Source organism: Kryptolebias marmoratus, linkage group LG15, assembly GCF_001649575.2.
Source record: "Kryptolebias marmoratus isolate JLee-2015 linkage group LG15, ASM164957v2, whole genome shotgun sequence".
Taxonomy (NCBI): Eukaryota; Metazoa; Chordata; class Actinopteri; order Cyprinodontiformes; family Rivulidae; genus Kryptolebias; species Kryptolebias marmoratus.
The window spans coordinates 3,174,847-3,198,340 of NC_051444.1; the positions used below are offsets into that span (position 1 = coordinate 3,174,847).

The 23,494-nt window shown below is 38.2% G+C and overlaps 1 protein-coding gene across 5 annotated transcripts in view; it reads left to right on the forward strand.

Annotated features, from left to right (window-relative positions):
• Positions 1–22,367, forward strand: part of LOC108250481 (protein diaphanous homolog 3) — a 171,737-nt gene extending 149,370 nt beyond the window's left edge. For all 5 annotated transcript variants that reach the window (XM_017440386.3, XM_037980038.1, XM_017440402.3 and 2 more), the window contains one exon: positions 21,401–22,367. In XM_017440386.3, the coding sequence (XP_017295875.1) occupies positions 21,401–21,756 (356 nt within the window). In that variant the 3' untranslated portion in view covers positions 21,757–22,367. The remainder of the gene's footprint in view (positions 1–21,400) is intronic.
• The last annotated feature ends 1,127 nt before the right edge of the window (positions 22,368–23,494 follow it).

Here is a 23,494-nt window from a genome sequence, read left to right on the forward strand (position 1 = left end):
CTGGAGGGACTATGTTTCTCGGCTGGCCTGGGAACGCCTTGGAATTCCCCCGGAGGAGCTGGCCCAAGTGGCTGGGGAGAGGGAAGTCTGGGTCTCCCTGCTTAGGCTGCTGCCCCCGCGACCTGACCCCGGATAAGCGGAAGAGAATGGATGGATGGATGGATGGATGGATGTTGGTACCATCAACTTTAAGGAAATGCTGGGCAGCATACATGGAAGTTGAAGAGTGGTACAATAAATAACAAAAATACACCTCAGGTTTTTTTCCAGGTGTTGACTGTTATTGATTCAAGTTGTTCTTACCTTGCTGCTAAGTGTTCAAACGTCTTTTCTAGCATGTTTAGATGTATTTAGTTATTTCACGCTTAAAAAAAAGGTTATGTGACACCATGATTGTGTGCGGGGCAGTTGGTGGGGCGTAAAGCTCTACATTCCTAGTGATCCTAAAAATGCAACATGGCAGCCCCCGTAAATTAGGACTTGCTGGGTTTAGGTTTCCAAAACGAGAGAATAGGGTAGTAAAGGAGTGTCAAACCCAGTTACATAAAGGAGACAAATTATTTATGATTTTATTTATAAAATATATAAATTAACCTAGTTTTTTAGATGTAATATGTCAAATTACTTATAAAGAAATACAAATTACCTTCAACTAACATTTTATGTAGAATTTAGACTATACAGTACTTAATGAATTAAAAAAAGGATATTTAAAAAAGACACATTTGCATTGATTTCTTATGGCTTATCAACACTTTTATTGCTTATGTTCTAGTAATACACTTTATCACAATCCATCAAATCAGTAAAAAAAACTAAAAATCAGAATATTTGACTTTGAAATAAGAGAAAACAGAAAAAGATCATTAAAGCCGATTGCTTATAACTTATTTTTCTTGCTTTCAAAGTTGGTTAACATTTTGTTAAGCAAAATGAGGTGCTACAGAGACTTGATCAGTCACAGAATGGTGGACCAGATCTAATACATTTAAAATGTCTTGGAGGCCAGATAAAATGTTAACAAGGGCCAGATTTGGCCTGCGGGCCTTGAGTCTGACACATGTGATCTATTATTTTCTCTTATGTCAGTGGTTGGTACACAGAACCTTACTGGCATCCATGTACTCTATTCAGTTTAAGGGATTGTTGTACATTGCTTGTGTCGCACTAATTATATATCTGTAGCAAAAGTGTAAAAATAAAAAAGAGAGCTAGTTCTGGAACATGATCTGGAAGCTAGGGTTTTAGCTCAAGATTTTCTTACAGTAGTTTTAAAGGAGTAAAAAAATGTATCTGACGTGTTTCCTCATTATATTTCTATATCAAGAAGATTTTTGTTTTCTACAGATCAGTTCTGAATTTGTGAATGCAGAATAATATCTTCAGATGTTACCATGTAAGCTGGTCCGTTTCCTTTTATCTTCCTTCTGGGTGTAGGGACGTATGATTATGCCCAAACTCCAGCAATTCCAATAAAAATGTAAGCTTGGCCTCCTCGCCAAGTGGTTAGGCAGATATGAAACCAGTTCAAGCAAAACAGTATGCATGCCTCGAGCTGTGGCCAAGAATTACTGCAGCGACGACTGTAATTATTGCTGTGGCTATTTTACAAGTCAGGTTTTGCCTATACTTTGCTCTGACTCTTCCTATTACTTTGTCAGCTCTCTCTGTGTCTGCTATCTCTTCATTATTGCTGCTCTTGTATGCCTTTTTTGCTGTTTGCTGGGTTTGAATGTGTGGGAGGCAGCATCGATTGCATGAGTCTTACCGTCAGAGGATCAGTTTTCTGGATCACTGTAATGAGTTGTGTCTGCTGATCTCAGAGAATAGACTGGTTCATTTCAATTAACCTACAGACAAAAAGACTCATCAAGAAAAAGGAGAAAAGACTGCATATTGCAAGATTGTAATCACTGGTCTTCCTTCAATAGGTTACGTAGTTAGGGAAGTGTAGGGCGTGGGCTTTCTTTAAGACGTTTTGTGCAGTCATTATATCAGCTGATTTAACATTTGGTGCTTTAAAATTAAACTATTTATTGGGCTCTGAATGGTCATCTGTCACATGATTACAAATTACACATTATGGTTGAGTCAGATCAACAAGTACTTGAGTAACCTGCATTTAGATACTATTTAGTGTTGATTACGGCCAGCGTAATTTCATTTGATTAGAAGAAAACACTTAGGACTAGTCACATTTGTGCCCACCTGATTCGCTGTTTCCACCTGTTGCTGTTGAGCTTATGTATTTTGCTCTTTTTGTCTAAAAGTTGAACTGAAGCCAGCCAAATGTCGCCGCAATTTAGCATAATTGCTTCTTCTGGGGTCTGTTGCTCTATTTACTAATGTGACATGTTTTTACCAAGGCAAAACTCTCAGACTCACTTGAGGTTTCAATAATAAATACCTACTTTTATGCCTCTGTCCTCTAACTTCATATTTTAGTTTCACTCGTCATTATTTATTTGTAACCTTTTTTATGCAAAACACATTCTCTCCTAACTAAATGTACACTTTTTGATGTCTTTTTTGTTGTTGTTGTTGTTCAATGGCTCTGTAGAAGGTACTGCTTTTCGAGGTTTGTTGTTAAAAATGAATATAGAATTTTCTCTTATTTTGTGAATATTTAAACATATTTGTGAGCTTGACTATTTCTTTCTGTTAAATCATAATGAGGCCATTTTTGCTTGAAATAAATGTTGTTTAGCAAACTCCCCAAAGCAGTCAAAACTCGTGCGCACACATTTGCCTACATAGCTGTGTGCTCACTGCCTGTTTTATTTCCGCTGTAAGATCAATGCTAGGAGCAGACAACAAAACCAAAGCTTCCCAAACAGAGGGTGGTACATGCTGCTATGGTGCTTTGTCTTTTTAGAAGTTATTTACTTTTTGTTCCCTCTCCTCAATTTAGTCTTTGTTCTTGTGTTTGTCTCGTGTGTGTTTGCTGAATGGTGTTGTGATAATTACTACTAGGATTGTGCTGCAGGCACCTCCTGTATGCTCTGATGTCTCATACTGAGCCATTGTTCTCCTCATTGGCTGGATAAAGAAAACAAATGGATATCAAAGTTTTATTTTGTGTATCTGACTGGTGAACGAAAAGTGCAAGTGTGATCGTGTTGTGATTTAATTCACACATTGGGTAATTTTTTTGTTTGTTTGTTTATAATCTATAATATAATGCAGACCACAACATTTAGAGAGATGATTTAAATTTACTACACTTGGAAAGCATAATTTTTTAATTGTGTTGGTATTTACTGTCAAAATTAAATGCCTTTTTTTTTCCTTTTTTTACTTAATATGGCCGTTATATAGTGGAAATCTATAGCCCCCTTCACAAAATGCTTTAAGCCTAATATGAAACACCTTCTGACCACTTTGATGTGATTACTAAAAAAACAAGTATAGGTGAAGCTGTTTCCCTGACAAAATAAATGTTGGCATTAATGCACATTTATTTATTTTATTTTATTTTTCTCACTACTTTTGCTCAATTGATGCAAGTTGTTGCTAATCAGGTAAACATTTACCAAGTGAACTGCCCTTGTTTAAGGTTTTCCGATGCCAAAATGTTTTGATTGATTCAGTCATAATTCTCTCTATTTTGCCCGTATTTGACAAATTTAAATTAGTGCAAATGTTTCTTAGACATTAGACTCTGTGTATTTTTGAACAGACACAATCTAACATTTATTTCCTTTAGAATTTATGTTTGCAAATGTCTTCAGTGAAGGTTGTAGGCATGATCATCTATGTAGAACGTCTTTATGCTACACAAGAAACACTTTTTTTTAATGTTTTTTTTTTTTTTTTTTCATTTCTGTTCATCTCTTTGTTGCGTGTCAAGGCTAGCATGAGCACAGAAGTAACAACCTTTAAGGAGTTCTAGTTGTCAATGTAATCAATTATTGATGTGTGCATATTTTCACTCTTTTTCACAGTCACAGCTTTAACCATTTTGTGACCTTTTGGCTTTGATCCTATGCCAGCTGTTTAAAGTATCAACCTATTCTGTTGTGCACGGTGCCACAGCATCTATGGTCTGTCCAGGCATAAAACATATCTGAGGGGAGCATGGATTTCTGCAGGCCTCGTGGGAGCTTTCAGAAGCAATAAGAGCTGGACTTGCAATGGATGCTTTTGTGCTCCACCATCAATACACGCAGAGTTGCAGCACAGATGTGCTGAACCAGTGAAGGTGATTGTTATTTCTGTAATTTATATCCTTCACACCTGCAGTGTTCTTGTGCACACTACTTTGCCTTGAGGTCGTTGCTACAGCCTGAAAGTTAATCCCTGGGTGTTCACTAACAACTAGCTCCAAAATGGAGCTTCCCAATTTAAATGTCATCATTCAAAGAGGGTGCACTCATCTTCAGGCCTATATTGATTAAAATCAATATGATCCAATTTCATCAACACCTCTGTCCTTGGTTTACTTGTGTCCTTCTTTTAGATGATTGTAGTGTGTGATGAACTGCTGCTTTCTTTGGGCTGATCTATATCTTTTGAAGTGATTGGGTTAACTTGTCCCTGTTAGCGGAGATATTTACAACCTCCTGTTTCACTGCTTCATTTGTCTGCAGCATTGATTAAAGGTTTGTTGAATGAAAAGTAAAATATATGGCTGGCCATCAGCTCTTAGTACATAGAAGGATAATAATGCATTTTCCTGTACACACTCTACTAAATAGCTTTTTTCCCCATTTTCATGTGTGTTGCCTGTGTAAATGTATGATTATATGTTCTTCAGAAAGTTACGTAGATCACTGATGCATGTATTTTTAATTGCTGAGCCTGTGTGAGCATTGGAGGAGGAGGCCCCTGGACAGAGACAGCGCTGAACTCAGCCATGCTGCCCTGTCACTTAATTTGTTTCATCTCAGCCTGCCGTCCTGGCTCTCTCACTTACTTGCTGTCTTTGTGTTCCTCTCTCTCTGTTAGTCTGAGTGGTGCGAGCTGACCTTCACTGTGACACAGCCATGACTCTAATTGCATTGATATGTCAGTGAGCTTCAGTGGTTGCAGGAGAGCATAGCGATATTAGCCCAAAGCTCTGTGGTGGTGCCTTGTGAATTTTTGCTTTCTTTTTTTCTGATGACTCACAGAATCAGATCGCTGAGAACAAATAGATAGACCAACATTTGAACTCACATAACACTTGAGGATGGATTCTCAACATGATGCCAAGACAGCAACAAAGTTTATCTGTGACAGACGGAGAAAGCTTTTGAAGCCTTTCTGCTTTCTTGTCTAATTTGTGATTCCAAAAAAAAAATTACATTATGTGATGGCATAGTCATGTCTGTAGAAGGCTTTATTTTGTTGAAGGTGCTAAAAGCATCGATACAAAAGTAGATCATTGGTGTCCAATCCTGGTCCTGGAGGGCCACTATCCTGCTTGTTTTAGTTGTTTTTCTGCTTTGATACAGCTGATTAACAGCATTCTGTAGGACTTGAAGACCTGCTAAAGAGCAGGAAAGATCTTTGCTATTTTGATATATCCTTGACTAGAGGTGTAAAAGTACATATTTTGGTATCGATCCATCTCACTACTAATGTGCAGTCAGACAAAGAATACTATTAACAGGTGATCACTACTCTCATTTTGAAGTGGGTCCATTGTTTTGTAATCATTTTATGCCAACTGCAATGACTTAGAAGAAAAGGAAGATGTTATCTAAAGCACTCTTTACCAAGACAAAACAAGAACAGGTCGTTCAGATGACGCCCAGGAATTTGAAGAGCTGTTTTATTTTTTCTTCTTTTCCAAATCAGCAGTTTGGGAAAGGTTTGGGTTAGAATGGTGGATATTTGAAAAGCCAAAAAGGGTCAGAATTTGCATGTTTTAAAACACCCTCTGGCATCTAATAAACACCTTTAAAATGCCACCACATATTTAAAAAGCACCACCTGTGTATGGAAAACAGACTTACCTAGCTTCGCAGTTAGTATTGAACATTTTATGTATTTTATATTTTCACATTTCAAGATGTTAAACCATGACTCAAAACCAAGGTATGTACCCAAATGTGAATTATGTGTACCAATGCATGCCTATTCTTCAAACTATGGATAGTTATTTATTCTTAAAGTGGCCTAAACTGTTGAATAAATGCATCACCTTGTGTAAAAATCTACCAATTTTATGGTAACATTGTTAATTCAATGTCACCGTCACCCTGTTTTGTAAAATCCTTTTTCCTGATGTTTTGCCTGTTTCCTAGTTTTGATTATGATTAGGGTTGATTTGATCAGATTTTATTTTTTCACTGCCAACTGGTGGGTGGGTGTATGCACATGTTTCTGCCCACAGGCTTCTGCATGTGTGTGTCATGTTTATTCATCAAAGATGATATCTGAGATGAAGTGGAAGCATAAAATTAGCATATTGTACATTTCAGTCAGTGGATTAAAAGCTTTTTCTGTGCTCTGTAAGGCTATGTCTGTGTGAAGGCTTCATAAATGTATTTTTATTGATAGTTTAAGAATAAATTTCCATTACGACGCAGTACATTCTCTACAATGAATACCATTAGGCTGAAATGAATGAACATGGACAATATTGAAGCTAGTAACTAAATATGCCATTATTTTTATCTAAAATTTATGGTGCTTTTAATGTTGTTTATCAAAATTTGCATTATTTATTTTTCCGTCTTTATTCACGTTGAAGAAACATATGTTCAGTAAGAATTATTTTTTAGTGATTCTGCTTTCTCAGATAGATTGTTGTTTTCTCTTTTGAAACAAACAAAAATTTCCCTTTTTATTATCAGTGAAACATAAATCTGAGTTTCTCATTTAGCAATGCACAATAATTTTGAATTGAGACATTAAATGTGCCATCAAATCTCTGTTCATCATTTATAAAAATTACTGTAAATATAAGAAAAATATCTATAATAAACCTGTAATCTCCTACAGTTTTAAATAAAATCCGCTGTTGCATTTAAACTAGTTTGTTAAAAGAACTCATTGCAATTTGTGAATTTAAACATAAAAAACTTATTTGGAACCATATGAAATGATGCAGTTTGAAAGAGTGTACGCCGGTAGTTTTTAGATATCTTTATATGTAATACTGAAATGTGGTTCCACATTAAATCCAAGCTGCTTTATCTACACACATCACTCAACAAATCTGATTGTCACGTCAAAATAGGTCACCATTGCTGACCTATTTTCATAGGTAAACAAATGCATGTGGTAATTAGCAGACATTCACACATTTTGCTAACAAATTTTAAACATAAGAACACAAACCTCTGGTATGAAAACACTTGACTTAGTTTTGTGCTATATATATAAAATTATATCCATGTTTTTTTATTTTTAACCAGTCTTCATGACATGAGTACCTTTAACATGTCTGACTGGGCTTGTTTTATTTCCACTTGACTTGTCTCTGTTGTTTACCCACAGTTGTAACATAGTAAAGTGAAACGATTTGACATTAAAAATAAAAATGTGGAGACTTAAGTCTGAACATTATGATTAAATTGCAATCATTCAATCCCATTCATTATGTTTGGGTTTAGTTTGATTTTATCTGTCATTAGTCATTGGTGACATTTGCATTATAAGCTCTAATGGTGTTTCATTCACCGGTGTTCCTCGTTTCAAATGGCTGTATTACAGAAACTCAATTTCTGCTTTTACATCTGAATAAAGTATTGCTTATTCTTTTTTTTAAAGTTGGATAAAAGCATACATAATTCTGCTATATTTAAGGGTTTGATTTGTTTTTAAATCTACAGTCTAAAATTACAAATAAAAATAAAAAAAGTTTGATTTTGCCATTTGGAGAAAGTCTTTCTTGGCGGTCCCTGTGATTCTCTGGGAAGCGTTGGGATTGAAGGACAGCTGACAGGTGAGAGTTACAGCACCAACAAAAGGGGAGAAGGAAAAAAAAAACTTGTGATTTCCAGACACCAGGAGAGAAAAGGGAAGTGAATGAGATAAAAGAGGCAGAAAGAGGTGTACAGTTGTTTGAAAGAGCAAAACCTGTGTTGATGGAGACAGGCTGGTTACCAGATGGGTTTTGTCAGAGAGAGAAAGACGAACAGAGGGAGGGAAATGCTTAAGAGATGGTGGCTGATGTGGCTGTCTGTAATACGATATGGCAGATGCGATTTTATTTTTAGGACACAAGGCCCCAGAACGATAGGTTTTATAGGGTTTTGAGTGGGTTGATCTTTTTAAATATTCAACTTCAATGAAATATGGAGCATGACTCCAGGCTGTTTGGAATTCATAAGTCTGTTTGGCAGGACAGGCCCTGCATATTGAGAGCTGTCAGAGTCGGCCTGAGTGTTAAACACAGCCCCTCAGCTGGCGGTGCAAACAATGGCAGAGAAGAAAACCTTAAAGGGACAATAGGCGAACAATAAACGACTTCTATTGGTGCTAGAAATATTTAATCAGCTTTTAATAGAAAGACTGGGGATAATTGTTCCGTGTTGCCTCTGTAGTTTTGAATTAATGCCACTCAGATGAGGCGGTGGTGCTAAAGATTCCTCCTATCTTGCCTGCTTTTCCTGTTGAAGTGAGACTGTAATATTTAGAATGGAATACGCAGCTTGTGCTCATAATTTCAGTTTCATGTGAAAGTCGAAATTAGTAAATGGGAACATGCTGGTGTAGATTCTCAGTCATCCGGGCCATGATAAATTCAAAAAAGGTTAAAAAACAAAAACAACTGGACTTCTATTCTGTAGTTGAAGGTGGCTTGAATTGAGAAAGCTCCTTGGATGAGAAGCGACACGTCTTCAGCTACAGAATAGAAGTCCAGTTGCTTTTTGTTGTTTAACCTTTTTTGAATTTAGTAAATGCGAAAAGAAAATTGCAGCAAATATGGTGGGGTCATAAAATTAACAGAATAAATCTTGTAATTATGATCTTAAAGCTCAAGAAAAATGAAATGCATGTAAATTCATAAAGAAAGAAAATTATGATTAAATTCATTTTTGTAAACATACATAAGCTTTTACATGAGACAAAGAGCACAATGTTGCCAAAGATATTGTGAGTGAAGAATGTGTGAGCAAACATAAGCCTAATTATTAGATTTTTTTAAAAATGGGAAAATTTTCCTCTAATTTTCTATTAACAGTTGATTATTCTCCCTCTTTAAAGCTTGCCTGAGTAGTCCCTGACAGTTCATTACTTCAAAACTGCATCCTGAATTAGAAGTGTTCATATCTGTAGCGATGGTTGTAAAACAATGGACAAAAATCTGACAAAATAAAGGCTAAAGTTGGTACAAATTTAACACACAGTTTAGTTTGTGTTAAATCTACTCAGTAAAGGTGAAAGAAATGCTTTTTAACTGCAAAACCTTCCGTTATCTTTGTATTTCTTGAGCAATAAATTAATTAAATGATGTCTGTAAGTGCAAAGAAGAACTGTAATTTTCTAAATTTGTTAACAAATTTCTCAAATAAATATTGAATGTAGTACAGAGGTCTAGGTTTGCTTCAAATTAAACAGTTTGTGAAATTGTAAAATTAAAAACAATAACAAACCTGTAAATTTTAAATATATTCAAAGAAAAACAGACATGCTGTGAAATGCTTTTCTCTTAACTTTGGACTTTTGAACTAGTTGCTGCATTTTGTTAAAAAATAAAAAATAATGTGATCATATTCAGCAATTTTTAGAAAATCAAAACATTGTCAAAATGCTTTCAAATTGTTGAATATGTTTCTCACTTTTCTAAGACAGAGTACAATAAGAGACTGTCAGTTAGGGTTTTATATAAACTTCTGGGTCGACGTTTTATTAATCCATGAAGCTGACTGATTGAAGGCTAACAGAAATGAAATGTTTGCCTCCGTCTGTCTTACTTGACAATGTGTTACAGCTTCATGTCTTGAGGCGTGTGAAGGATCAATATTTCCCTCTCCCCATGTGTGACAGGTGTACACTGCTGGAGAAAGCAGCTGATAGAAATCCTTCGTTAGTGGGAAGTCACTGAGGGAAAATACATATGCATTAGGTTATGACTGCTGGGGATATTTACCAGCAGTAACCACACAAACAACAACAGGTAGCAAAGCCTGAAACCAAGACATGTTTAATTCATGCCAGTTTCAGCAGAGTACACATGCTGTAGACCTGTATTTGTGAAAAAGTGAGTGCTTATTGAGAGGAGACTGTGTTTATGCGTGTGTGTTTGTTTCTATTCAGCGATGTGTGTCTGTCAGGTTGTCTTGCTGTGTTTGTGTCTGATGTCTGCTTTTCTGTGTGTGTGTGGCGGAAACAAACGGAGATGAGAGACCCCAGGAAGTGATGATGCCCCCGTATAAAGGAACATTCTCAGTTCATTACCCTGCATGTAGATATAATTAGTTTAAAGCGGGAGTAAGAGCCTAGGTTGCAGGAACCATCTGCCAGGTGTCTGTTTGAAACACAGGCTAAACACTCTGTGTATATTTAGAGAAAGGGTACCCCCCCACTCTCCCTTTTTTTTTTACTCGAATGATTAAAAATTGCATATGTAGAGGATTGCTGACCAAGCCAATTGATAAAGTAGTTTTTCTTTTAATTTAATACCACATCTTACTGTGACATACGGCTTTCTTGAGATTGTTAATTTAAAATGTCCTTGATTCAGAATGGAGATAGTACTAAATGGCTAACAAACATTAATTAATTTATTTTTTATTGTTCTTTGTCCACTGTGCGGTACTACATTTAGTTTGTTTATCTAAAGCAGGGGTGGCCAATCCTGGTCCTCGAGGGCCACTATCCTGCAGGTTTTCCTTGTTTCTCTGCTCCAACACACCTGATTTGAATCAGTGTGTGATTAACAGACTTCTGCAGAACATGAAGAGGTAATTTAACCACTGAATCAGCTGTGTTGGAGCAGGGAAACAAGGAAAACATGCAGGATAGTGGCCCTTGAGGACCAGGATTGGCCACCCCTGATCTAAGGCGTTATAACAAATGCATCAAATGCATGCAATTTTTCCCCCCAGGTAATTCTGGAAATACTTGTTATTGTTGTTTTTGTTTAATTAGATTTACTTTCATTCTGTCAAAATTTTGAAATGCATTACAAATGCATTTGTTTTTATATTTTTGGCAATGCGACGTCTTGCGAAGCATCATATCTTGAATTATCAATACCTGGTGAAAAGATTGATCAGTGTCCTTGAAGCAGAGTTTTCGTATTTTCTGTAATTACACATTGTTCTGATCTCAGAGCATCTTATGCAGTATACACTAGCAGAACTAGTGGCAGTGAAGCAGGCTTGCTTTTAAATCAGTGTTGGATCCACTAAGGCGTGCTAACGCAATGTCATGCTTGGCTGAGGTGCACAGTGGCCTGGGTTCAAACTTATGGGCTGAGGACTTGAGGGACATCCAGCTCAGCCCTTTCATATTCTACAGATCACCCTTATTGGATTTGTGCATCAAACCACCCAAACAACACTACTGATGCTCCACACACCAGGTCATGTGCTTTTGGTATGAGCACACATACAAGCAGACACCAGTCGAGGTACACTGTTTGTCTTGTTATAGCTCGATGTTCTGCTGGAGAAGGCTACATTCTGCTTTTCTCCTTTTGCAGACAAATCACGCTCCCATCATGGCAACAGCACTTTTCTACAATAGCAGCCCCCTCAACAGGCCAGCAATGACCCACACAAAAAACTGGTTTGGAATCTTTCAAAGTATACATCAAAGAATTGGAGATATTCCTCCAGCCTGAAAATTACCCAAATACCAATCTGATGGCATCTGTCAGAAACAGGCCCAATCCAAAAGGACCTCGGCTCAAAATCCACGTGACCAAAAAGATCTGTTGCTAATATCACTCCAGGACCTAGATGTTTTTTATGCACACAGTGATCACTGCTGTTTTGCTATGAAAAATCACCGTATATACACACCTAAATGTACATTTTTACCCGCAACACATTTAAGCAAAAATGACACATATTACTTTGTCACTACAAATCTCTGTGCAAAGGCCTTTGCCATATATATTAACAAGTTTTTACAAGGCTGTAGTCATAGGGGGTGACCTATAAATGTCAAAGAACTGGCTGCCCTTCTTTCTTTTGAACTACTTACACAGACTCCACTCATGGTGGTCATGGATCACAAATGTACCATACTGTCAGCATTGTTGGCGTAATATTTACCTCACAGTTTATTTTTGTGTCCCAAACAAGAGGTAAAGTATTTCTACTTATGTAATTTTTATTTAGAATCACATGAAAAGAGTTTAGAGATCATGTTCCCTGAGGCATTTTGTGGGGTGGGGGTTCTGTGAGAGTATGGAATGCCAGCGTTGCTTTTAAGAGTTGTGTCCACATTCTCGGCACAAAGTCATGGTCATTACCAGTGCAGAGTGGACTCCACCAGGACTGTCCCTTGTCTCTGATCCTTTCTGTGGTGTTCGTGGACAGGATCTCAGGGGAGGGTGTCCGCTTGTTGCGGAAGATGTAATTCTGATGGTGTCTTCAGGCCAGGATGAGAGGCAGCTCCTCTAAGTCCAAGGCCATGGTTTTCAACTGGAAACAGGTTAAATGCTCCCTCTGGGATATGGGTGAGTCTTTCTCAAGTGGAAGGAGTTCAAATATCTTGTTCACAGGTGGTAGGAGGATGGAGCTTGAGATGGATCAACAGATTGGGGCTCTGTCCACAGTAATGATGGAGTTGAACTGGTCTGATGTGGTGAAAAAAAGGCAAAGCTCTCAGTTTGATGCATCTATGTTGCGATCCTCATATGGTCCTCTGTTTCTCCAGTGTCTCTGGGGAAAGAGATGTCTAAGTTTTCCTCCCATACATGTTGCCTCTGCGACAGACTAACAGCAGAAAATGGATGGATGAAAGGAGTTTTCCTAATATTAGTTTTGAGTTTTGACAATGTGCCAGAGTTGTGATTCTGAATGGCATGTTGAGGATTTGATCAAAATATTTATTCCTGAAAGGCCTAATAAGATGTCTTTTGTGTTTTTTCATCATCAAAAAAGCATGTTGATTTACTGTCACAACTATTTAAAATTTTGTTGTTTTCCTTTTTCTTGAAAATATACCACAAGTCAAACAGTAAAATCTTCTAAATGTCATGTCTCACAGAGAGGGAGAATGTCTGCCTTTATTTTCCCATCTTTTACACAAAGTATATGTTTTAGTTGTTCTAAGTCTCTCAGGTATACATGTTTCTAAAAGGGTTATAAAGGATGCATCTGTTCTTTGGAATCTTTTATCTGTTTTTCTGTGTTTCAGTAACAATATTTGGGATTGTCAAATGTGTGAGAGGGGATACAAAAAAGTGAGATGTTAAATCACAACTTAACAATAAAAGCACTTTGACACACATTAAAGCAAGGCACACCTCAGTCACCTAGAACAGTGCTGTTTTTCACATTACCCATTGGGATTTGTAACACTGCTTTTCAACAATCCATCCCCACACCTTATCTGTTTTTTTCTTTTTCTCTATCTTTAAAACACCCTCACTTTTTCTACTTTTTCTCAGTGGAACAAATTGCAGTCATTGACTCCAAATCTTACCACTATATCTGGGCTATTAGTTTTGTTCACCTTGTCATATTTTTCTTAATTGTCACATTCCTTCTCGTCTCAGTTTTCATTACTTTCTACCTCATTTAGGTTTATTCCCATTCAGTGTTTTCTATGTAACATGAAAGGTGGACAGACCAATGTGCACACACAGTTACAATCAACAAACAGGGACAAACCTTCAGTGACTGGTGCACTGCCACATAATGATCTTTAATTACAGCCAGCCTAATACACAGAGGGAAGTTAACAAGCTGTCTGCAAGCATTTACTCTTTAGAAGTCCTGCATGGTGACATGGATGCCACTTTTTTTCATAGTGTACCACTCTTTAATGTGCCTTTTTTCTACACATACAAGTTTTATCCTCTTGTTAAAATAATGAGGATTTTTAACGCGTATAATTTGAACTTAGAGATGACCAACAACCATCCATCAAAGCGAGGGACGTTGTTGTTGGGTTATTTTCAGCTGTGTTGTTCTTTTCATAAAAAGGGAAGTCGGTTTGTTTTCTTTGTACCGTTTTGGCTAACTGCTGCTTGATGTGCAATACAGTCCACTGAATCCATACTGGACAATTATCTCAACCACAGCAGCAAATCTAATGTAAAGATCCAGTCAAAGTTGAAAACGAAACCCATTTATGATTCTGTGGTTGTACTTTAAGAGAGCTGTGTGCAATCAAATCTACCCCAAACCCAATGAACTACAGAAATGTGAAATACCTAAAAGGTTATACAGGAGATGATGACCTCAAAGTGTTAAAGATAAAGATGGTTCTCGAACATTTTTTAATTTCTTAGATGCACTTGGTTTTCTACATACTACTTTAGGATTTCATTTTCCCTTCAGTAAAACAGTTATGGGATGTGTAGTGCTTTCTCTTAAATTGTATTTGCTTCATTTTAGAACCTTGTAAATAGATGCTGAGGATTTTTATTATACATAACTTGTGACTATGACTCTGTTCATTACTTTGGTTGTTATTATTTTTTTTATTTTTTGACAAGCTTGTTACATTTTCTTGTATATTACTTTTCACTTTTGAGATCTTTTGGGCTTTTGAAGGACTGTTTTGTAGCTATTTGCTGTGATAAGTGTGCACCCTGCATTTGATGCTGCTATAATTTTAAAAAGAAAATTAGAATATAATTTATATAAACGAATAATCAAAATGTTTCCCCACCAGGCTTTTTTTTTTCTTTTTTTAACAGAATATAATCTTATTTTATCTGAGTCGTAATTTTCAGTTGCTGTACCAGAAAAAGCACAATCCAAATTGAATGAAGTATTTTGATTGTCGAAAATTGAAAGATAAATCTTTAAATAATCAGTTATTGCATTTATTCAGTGCAAATATGTCAGCTTCTTAGTTCTCACTCTTCTTTCTCGCCTCTTCGGTATTTGGTTTCTGTTTGCACCAAAAAGAAAACAATTTGCAGACATTAACTGTGCTGAAGGAACATTAAGTGAGGAAATTGCTTACTTTTTTTACACACAAAACAATTATTAAGAACACATCGTGGCAGATTAAGCAGTAATTAAAATATCGATTAGTTAATTTCTGTTTCAGGTTGCTGGAATGTTTTTGTTGGATAAGAGTTTACTTGTGGGTGAAGAAATTAAGGCAAATAGTCATCATTTAGACAAAACACGCACTGCCAAGCTAACTAGCTGTGTTTTGATTCGTGGCAGGTGTAAAAATGTTCTGTTTGATCTTCCTAACTTTAACTTGTTGTGCCAGTCACTCCTCAGTGAGGAAAAAGTCTCTCTACTGTCTGCATTTTTGTCAGCCTGCACGACTGCTCTCTTCTTACCGTGATCAAATAAAGCAGCTTCATAAGAGAAAAAAGGGAGGGAGAAAGAGATGAGAGGAGAGGAGAGGCTCATCTGCATCTGGATTTGAAGAGGCAAATGCAAATGGACCAAATGATCTGACAAGAAGAAAATGTGTTTCTGCAGCTATTTGCAGATAGGAAAAAAAAGAAATGCTCCTTTTCCCCCCTCTTAGATGGGGTTCTTTACATTTCTATTAAATGCCATCCAATCAGACATGTAACGAACCACTATTGTTCAGAATTTCTCAGTAGGGATATGTCTGTTTGGTTAGAGATTTTTCTTGTCTTCTGTTGCAACAGAACTGGTGTCAGTCGGTGGGTAAAAGGCTCTGTGCTTTGAGACTCTGAGTTTAAAGACAATTTTGCAGAGAAGCTGAAAGCTAGAAGCTCAGGCTGCCAGCTCGTTCATCAATGTTTTTCTTCTCAAGTCTGCCTTCCAGCAAAAGTAAAGGGCAGCATTGGACTTAGGACTGTGATAGACTGGTAGTTTAGCACGATCACATTGTGTTCATGGTGTACACTCTAAAAAAAAAAATATTGGTCCCCCAGCTTTCTCTTGTGTCGACTGTTTTGCTTCAGCCTCTTCAGAGCTCATCACATAGATGAGTTTGTTGTTATCACAATGGGGGACAGAGAACAATAAGGAAGAAGACAGCAATGTGCTGCTGCAGCCCAGACTTCACTCGCTGTCTCTGGCCTGCTCACCAACTTCTCCCCAACATCAAGAGCGCAGAGGACGGGAGGAGGGAGAGAAATGAGTAAAGCCTCATTTGCATCAGTGGAAGCAGCTAATGTAAATGGAGCAAATGATCTTACATAAGAAAAAGTGAAGTGCTGTCTGCTGCTTTTTGAAGATGGAATCACACTCCTATCATTTATCAGACAGAAAAGGCTTTCCAATGAACTTCTACCACATCAAAGTGTGAAGATGAGCTGTTATGTATTGGAAAATTAGTAACAGTACAATTTTTCTATATCAATACACAGATTAAAACACAATTTCTGCAGAAAATATGATGACAATTGATTTGATTCTGTCAGTGATTTTATTTTTTTAAAGTCATTCTTCTTTATCTTGACTTTCCACGCTTGAGCTCAAAGAGGCTATCAAATTGTTATTTTTAGGAAACAACAAAACAGCTAATCCTGTTTCCCCATAACTGCTGATGGTCAAAGGCAATAAATGAAATTAAAAAGTACCTAATTTACATGGACATGCACCCAATTATTGTTCTGAGAGAGCTGAGATTGAACGGAAATTGAGATAAACAGTTTAGAGTCACAAATATTTAGGAGACAAATGCTTCCCCGTGGACCTTCGCAAATTTTTTTATTCATTATGCTTATTTATGAAGAACTCCACCAATTTTGTCGTTGTATGTTTACAGGCTTAAATGTGTTTGACGTTCTGTGTAAATTCTGACCAGTTACCATAACCAATCATCTTCATCAGCAGTCAGTGTCACTAAATGCTGAAGTTTCCCACTCCTCATAACTGCTACTACATTACCTGCTACAAGCATTACACTCTTAAATTTGTGACTTAACTGTCAGCAGTTGAGGTCCATTGTGGGTAATGGGCTCGGTAATCTGGATCTCTGGCAGCATTGATTTTTTTTTTTCCCATAACTGTCCATCACTGTTAAAGTAGTGCAATTCTAAATCAATGGAGCACTCTTATCACTATGAATAGGGTGCCAGTTAGACTGGATGATTCAAATAAAAAGATAGAAACTAGTTCAGATTTTTGCTTAAATTAGATTCTTCCATTGACAGTTGTACAAACATAATATCCACCCATCCATCCATCCATTTTCTGCTGCTTGTCTGTTGTCGAGTCGTGGGGGCAACAGGTTTAGGAGGTAACCAATGGAAATCCTTTTCTAAGCGACACTCTCCAGCTTCCCCTGAGAGATCCCAAAGCCTTCCCAGGCCAGAGAGGATACGTAATCCCTCCAGCAAATTCAAGGTCTGCCCCTGGGTTTCCTCCCAGTCGGACGTTCCTGGAAAACCAAAGGGGTGCCCACGTAGCATCCTAATTAGATCCTTGAACGGATTCAACCGGCTCCTTTCAATGTGGAGGAGCAGCGGCTCCCCCTGGATGATGGAGCTCCTCACCTTATTTCTAAGGCTGAGCCCTGCCACCCTCATATCAGCTGCTTGTATTGCTCTTTCTGTCATGAACCACATCTCATGAACATAGGTGGGTGCTGACACTGACACAGAGAGGAACAAGTAAATTGAGAACTTTGCCTTTTGTCACAGCTCTTCACCATGACAGATTGGAGCAATGCCCTCATTACTGCCGATGAAGCCTCTATCTGTTGATTCATCGCTCACTCCATCCTACCATCACTCATGAGCAAGACTCCCAGATAGTTGAACTCCTCTGCTTGAGGCAAAGACTCACCCTTTATCAGTGGGGAGCATTCCACCTTTTTCCAGTTCAATATAATATTTATATTAAGTTGTGCTTTGCTTCACCACATTTTCAATAGAGAAGGATTAAAGTCCTCCATCTCCACAGCAGATTTCCATCATTTGTAACGTGGTCAGGATGGCTGTCCATCATCTGTAAAAATGAGAAGGAAAAAAAAAACGTTTTTTTGTTGTGGTCCCTTTAAATATAATTAAATGTAGAAAAAGAAAATCTGTGAAAAGACATTTTTTGCTTAAATCCTTGGCTAGTTAAAATTCCGGACCATTCAGAGCAGCAACTTTGCTTAAAATTTGACTTGACTTGCACTCCGATGCACCCTTTGTCAGCTGTTGGTTAAATGAGTCCAACCTGTGAGATGAGGCATGTTTTACATCTCTCAGATGTGTTTTATGGCATAGATGAAGGCATATGTTCAGAAACTAGCGAGGCTTCAAAGGAAGGGGCAGTTTGGTGTCACAGGCAAGCAGAATGAGAAAGAACCGAACTTGCCAGCACTTTGATCATCTTTAGCACTAAAGGCCATGTCCCTGTTATGGAGGGGGTGTGGGGGGAGAAACGCACTTTTGGATACAACATCTCATTCAAGTGTGTGTGTGTTTTATTTCTTTTGAAGTGTAAATATATGTCATGATGCGACACTTTGTACTTTTTCAAAAAATCTTCATTAAGGGTTCATGCAGAGCTGAAAGTGAAATTCTAGTTTGTGGTAATAAAAAATCACGTTTGAACTACATCACAATTAATTTCTGATAACATCCAGCCTGCCTGTCCTCCTTTTTTTCTGGTGTTGATTTAAGATTTGTAAACGAGATGACGGCAGGCAAATACTTGATAACACAATGCATTATTCTCACAGCTCCAGCACTGAATTTGTTAGTGTTTTATGTGCTGAGGAAGTGTGTTTGGGGGGGCAGATGACAGGTTTTTAGATGGGGTACAGAAGAAGGAAATAAAAGAGGTGTCTTTTGAAGAAAAATTAAGGGGAAATTGTGAACAAATAGACAGTGAGGAGTTGGTATGGAGCGATAACCAGTTATAAGATATACCAGTGTTAAAAAAAATACTGACAAAACCAGCCTAATACCATTCCTGTGGTTTAATTATGCTTTAAAACAAGATAACTGAGAATGTGCCTTTTTTGTTTCTTGTTTTTCTATTCAAAGTTTGCAACAAGCTGCAAAACTTAGCATGTTAGCAGGTGATACACATGCTAATGCAGGCTCACTACAAAGGCTAATAAATTACCCCGCTAACATTAGCTGGTCATGCTCTTAGTGTTGCTTTACAGAAAGCCGAACAGCAGAGAAGTTATATTCAGTACTATAAGCACAGTTACTTTAGTGATGGTTTAGAAGTTGAAGTTTGAAGGTGATAAGAAAAGAAGAGGACACTTTGTTCCTTTTTGTTTCTTTTAAAGGGAATCACACCTTGTTTTCTGGGTACATAACTGTCAGCCAAACATAAAACAGTCTCTTAAAGCGGAAACTTCAACTCCCTAAGTGAACAGAGCGTATTTATGCCAATAATGTCCACTACAATCAGTTTTTTTAAAAGATCACTATTTTAGCAAAGACTTCCAGTTCTCTACTGTTAAATTTAAAAATTAATCTCTATATTTGTGATTCAATTAAAATTTCAGCCATGTTTTTTTTTTAACTCTAGGAACCACAAGTAAACCTGCAGTCTGAGAGCAAAGTGCTCTGCTATACAAAAACGAAAGTTAGATTTTTACAATAAGAGGTTGGTTGTTGAGAGCTTCGTATGTTAGAAGCAAAACTTTGTTTTCTGTTCTGAATTTTACTTTGAGCCAATGGAGGGAAGCTAAACTTGGAGAAACCGTATTTGCATTTCTGTTTTTTAAATAAAAGCAAATTTTGTTTTAATACCGTAAAACAGTGTTATTTATGCTCCAGGTTATCATGCTGTCAGAATCTCTTACCAGTTCCTGCCTGGTGGGGAGAAATTGCTCAGCTGTTTCAACTGAGACTGTTCCAAAAGGAAGACGAGGTGAAATGGGTCAGATAATCAAAGAAGACTTGGATCTTCTCCAGCTCTAGCTGATTGTCAGTCAGACCAGTAAAGTAAACACGTTCTCGTTGTTGCGTTCCTCTCTGCCTTTTGTTTACCTTTCGGGGGGAATTTGAGAGCATCATTGTTGACTCGTGATGCTTATTTTACACTCGGGTCCTTCTTGCCCACTCTGCTCCCTTTATCCTTATTTATTTGTCAGAGGTTGTGTTCAGGGACGTTCCTTGTCATTCCTCAGTTCGGCCCATAAAACACACTGTCATGACTGACTGGCCACGCTCCAAACTCATTACCGATTGGCTGACAGAGCGGGTCGCTCTGTTCTGCTCGGCTGTGTTGACTCTCGTTTGCCAGACATTTCAGGCTCAGGAAACTTTAAATGCAGCGGCGTCTTTCCTTGCACCACTCCTCTCAGCCTCGCACTCAAGGTCACATGAATATGGATTCTGCCTCTTCTTCCAGTGCGCACATACTGATGATGAAGTCTAAGATCTACTGAGAGGGATTATAATTCAGAATGCAGGTCTGAATTTTGGCATCTGGGCGTTGCTCTGTTCCGCCGTCTGCCTGGGAATGTGTTTTGAGGAATAAGAAAGATTGAGGGGACTTCTGTGGGAGCAGGGAACTGAGACGGAGAGCGGCAGAAGGAGAATGGATGATGATGGTGGAAACAAGGGAGGAGGAGCGGGGCGGGAGGGTGTCTTATGAGGGGAAAAACATGAAAGAGACTAGGACAGTGGTCTTCAATTAAAATTCAGTGACTTCCACCTTAAGAATTTTTTCTTGAGCAAGGGACCTGTGTGTGTGTGTGTGTGTGTATATATAAAACTATATAACTTCCATCTCACCCTATTTGTTCTACATGGGCGGTTCCACTCTTCACTTCAAGCTCAGGTCCTCTACCAGAGGCCTGGGAGCTTCAGGGTTCAGTATCTTAGCTGTTCCTAGGACTGTGCTCTTCTGGACAGAGATCTCTGAGGTTCTTCCTGGGATCTGTTGGAGACACTCTTCCAGTTTGGGGGTCACAGCACCGAGTGCTCTGATGATAATTAGTTTTTATTTCCGTTCAAATCTGGTCCACCATTTAGAGGACCACTATACTACGGGATTGGAAAAGGCCAACATACAACATTATTGAGTTTCTGCTGCAGTCGATCAGTCATATCCATTTCATCATTGCGTGCTGGCTGCACGCCATGGTCTTCTGCAGAAAATCCATCCTCATCAGTGTGTATACACCGTATTTATGTGTATTTATGTACACATGAACGTTTGTTTTGCATGTGCCTGTGCTTGCTGAAATGCATATTACTTTCAAATACTTTTATGTTTGCTGCATTTTAACTGACACTACACTTTCTAGTCACTCGCTCGCTTTATCTCCTTGTAATTTAATCTGTAATCTGATTAACCTCCTTGCCTTTCATTCATTTAACAAGTCAGTCACGCACTCCCCCCTCCTCCCCCTCCTCCCCCTCCTCCTCCTCGCTCTTCTCCCTCATTCTCACTGTTGTACTCACTGCTTTGCTTGTGTTTTTCACACACAGAAAACAACAAGGCACCTTTACAAAGGTCTCGCTCTCGGCAGAATGTAAATGCGAGCTCGATGGCGGCGAAGGCTTCCTCTGCCAAGGAAGCACGTAATGAGTCTGAGGGCCATCCGTCTGCAGCCAGGGCCAAGGCATCTGGCTGCTCAGAGTCAGGCGGCAGGTACAGGAACACTCCAGGTCACAGCTGTGGGCCAGACAAAGAGAGGCTGCTGGAACGAGAGACGGTCAGAGTGACTGAGAAAGAGTCGGAGCTCGAAGCTGAGGCTCCAGCCGTCCTGCCGTCTTCCAGCAGCTGCGACACCAATGGAGACTCCAACGTAGAGGCTCTTCTGGCCAGGCTTCGAGCTTTGTGAGGTTCAGTTCTTATCCAGGAAATAATATGCAATACAAAGTATTTTTATATATAATCAAAATAATCTGAAATGTTACCTAACAGGAGGAAAATTACTTGTCAGGTATTGTTTGCCTCTAAACGGACACTTTTTTTCAGAAAACAGGCTGATTTGTAGAAGCTGTGGTTCATATAACCACTTGTAACTCAGTAAATGCAATATTACAGAGAACTTTTATCGTACTTGTACTTTTGTTTTTTAATTGAGGACTACTTATTCTCAGCAATGTACGAGTTTAATCAGCCTACATCTGTTATTTCTGGTACTCAATCAATTTTCTCTTTCATTTAAGTTTTTTATTCCTAAAAACTATTAATATATCTTTATAAATAAAATAAGTAATCATTATAAATTTACAGGTCATAATGGTAACAACTAGTTGTATCACTTTATGAAAACCTTGTTGAAATCAGAGTAAATCTAGAGAAGAGGAATAAAAAGTCCAAATTGTGACTCAGAAGAAGCACGGATGCTGTTTCTTTCCGACATTCCACTCTGATGTAACTTAACTATCTTTGTCTCTGTTTGTATTCGATTTTTTTAGAAATATTTACAATAAATTTTAAAAGATTTTTTTCGTGTCGTTGTCTTGAATCCCATTTGTCTGTTTTCATGTGTTTCAAGCATTCCAGCATGTGGGGAAACATTGATCCCCTCCTGAACAAACTTATCCGAACACCTTCCAGGTCCTAACAAGCACACGAAGCCTAACTGCAGCTGAACACAATCAGCTGGTGAGGCTGTGGTAGCAGCTGTGGTGACTTCAGATCGTCTGGAACCAGACTTACAGGTGATAAGTTTCTTCTTTTTTCTCTCTCTCTCTTTTAACTTTTCCTTAAACCTCTTGAACTGCCTTATTTTGCATCACCTGTCAATATTTATGACTATTTTTGTTTTGTATATTCAGAAATATAGGATGTGTTTGGACAGGTGTGTGAGCATATTGTGAATCCTCTCTGCAGACACCCGCTGTGCACACACACCTGGTTTTTTGGGACATATTGGTACCTGAGGTGGGACAGGAGGATTGCACACCCTCCCTTTTAGGGTGTATATTTATGACTCTCTTCATAAGTTTTTTCTCTCTATTCCCCTGTGCATAATTGACTGGAAAATGAGCCAGTTTTACATGATTCATGAATGGATTCCCTTATAAAACGCTACAAAATCATCTGCTCTGAGAATAAAAATGCAGATTTGCAAAAGTTTTTATTCCTTACGATTGTTAAATTTCCTAAATCAAACTTGCAGCTGACTGAAAGCTTGTTAAAACCATGTTTGAACTCAACAGTATTAAAAACAACACATTTAACAACACGGGACTGCACATATGCATGCTTTAAAACATAAATCAGTCATACATGAATAAACAAAGGATTCAACCCAGATGTCTTGTATAATCTGAGCAGGGAAGACTGGAAGAGGGGAGAGGAAGCTGCAGACCAGTTAAGTCTGCTCGCTGTTGTGTGGCAGCTGGTGAATGTATTCAGCGCTGGGAGCGACACAACTGTCCTTATCTGGAGACGAGCCAAAGACAAACATCTTCCCGGTGATGCAAACCGCCGTTTGGGAGAGCAGAGCTGACTAAACTCCTCCAGAGAACTTGATATGGCTTTAGCTGGCTGTGACACGCTTCACTTTAAAACCCAACCAGGGTCTTTTCTGCTCCTCCGTATGAACGCAGCAGCACTGAGACCAG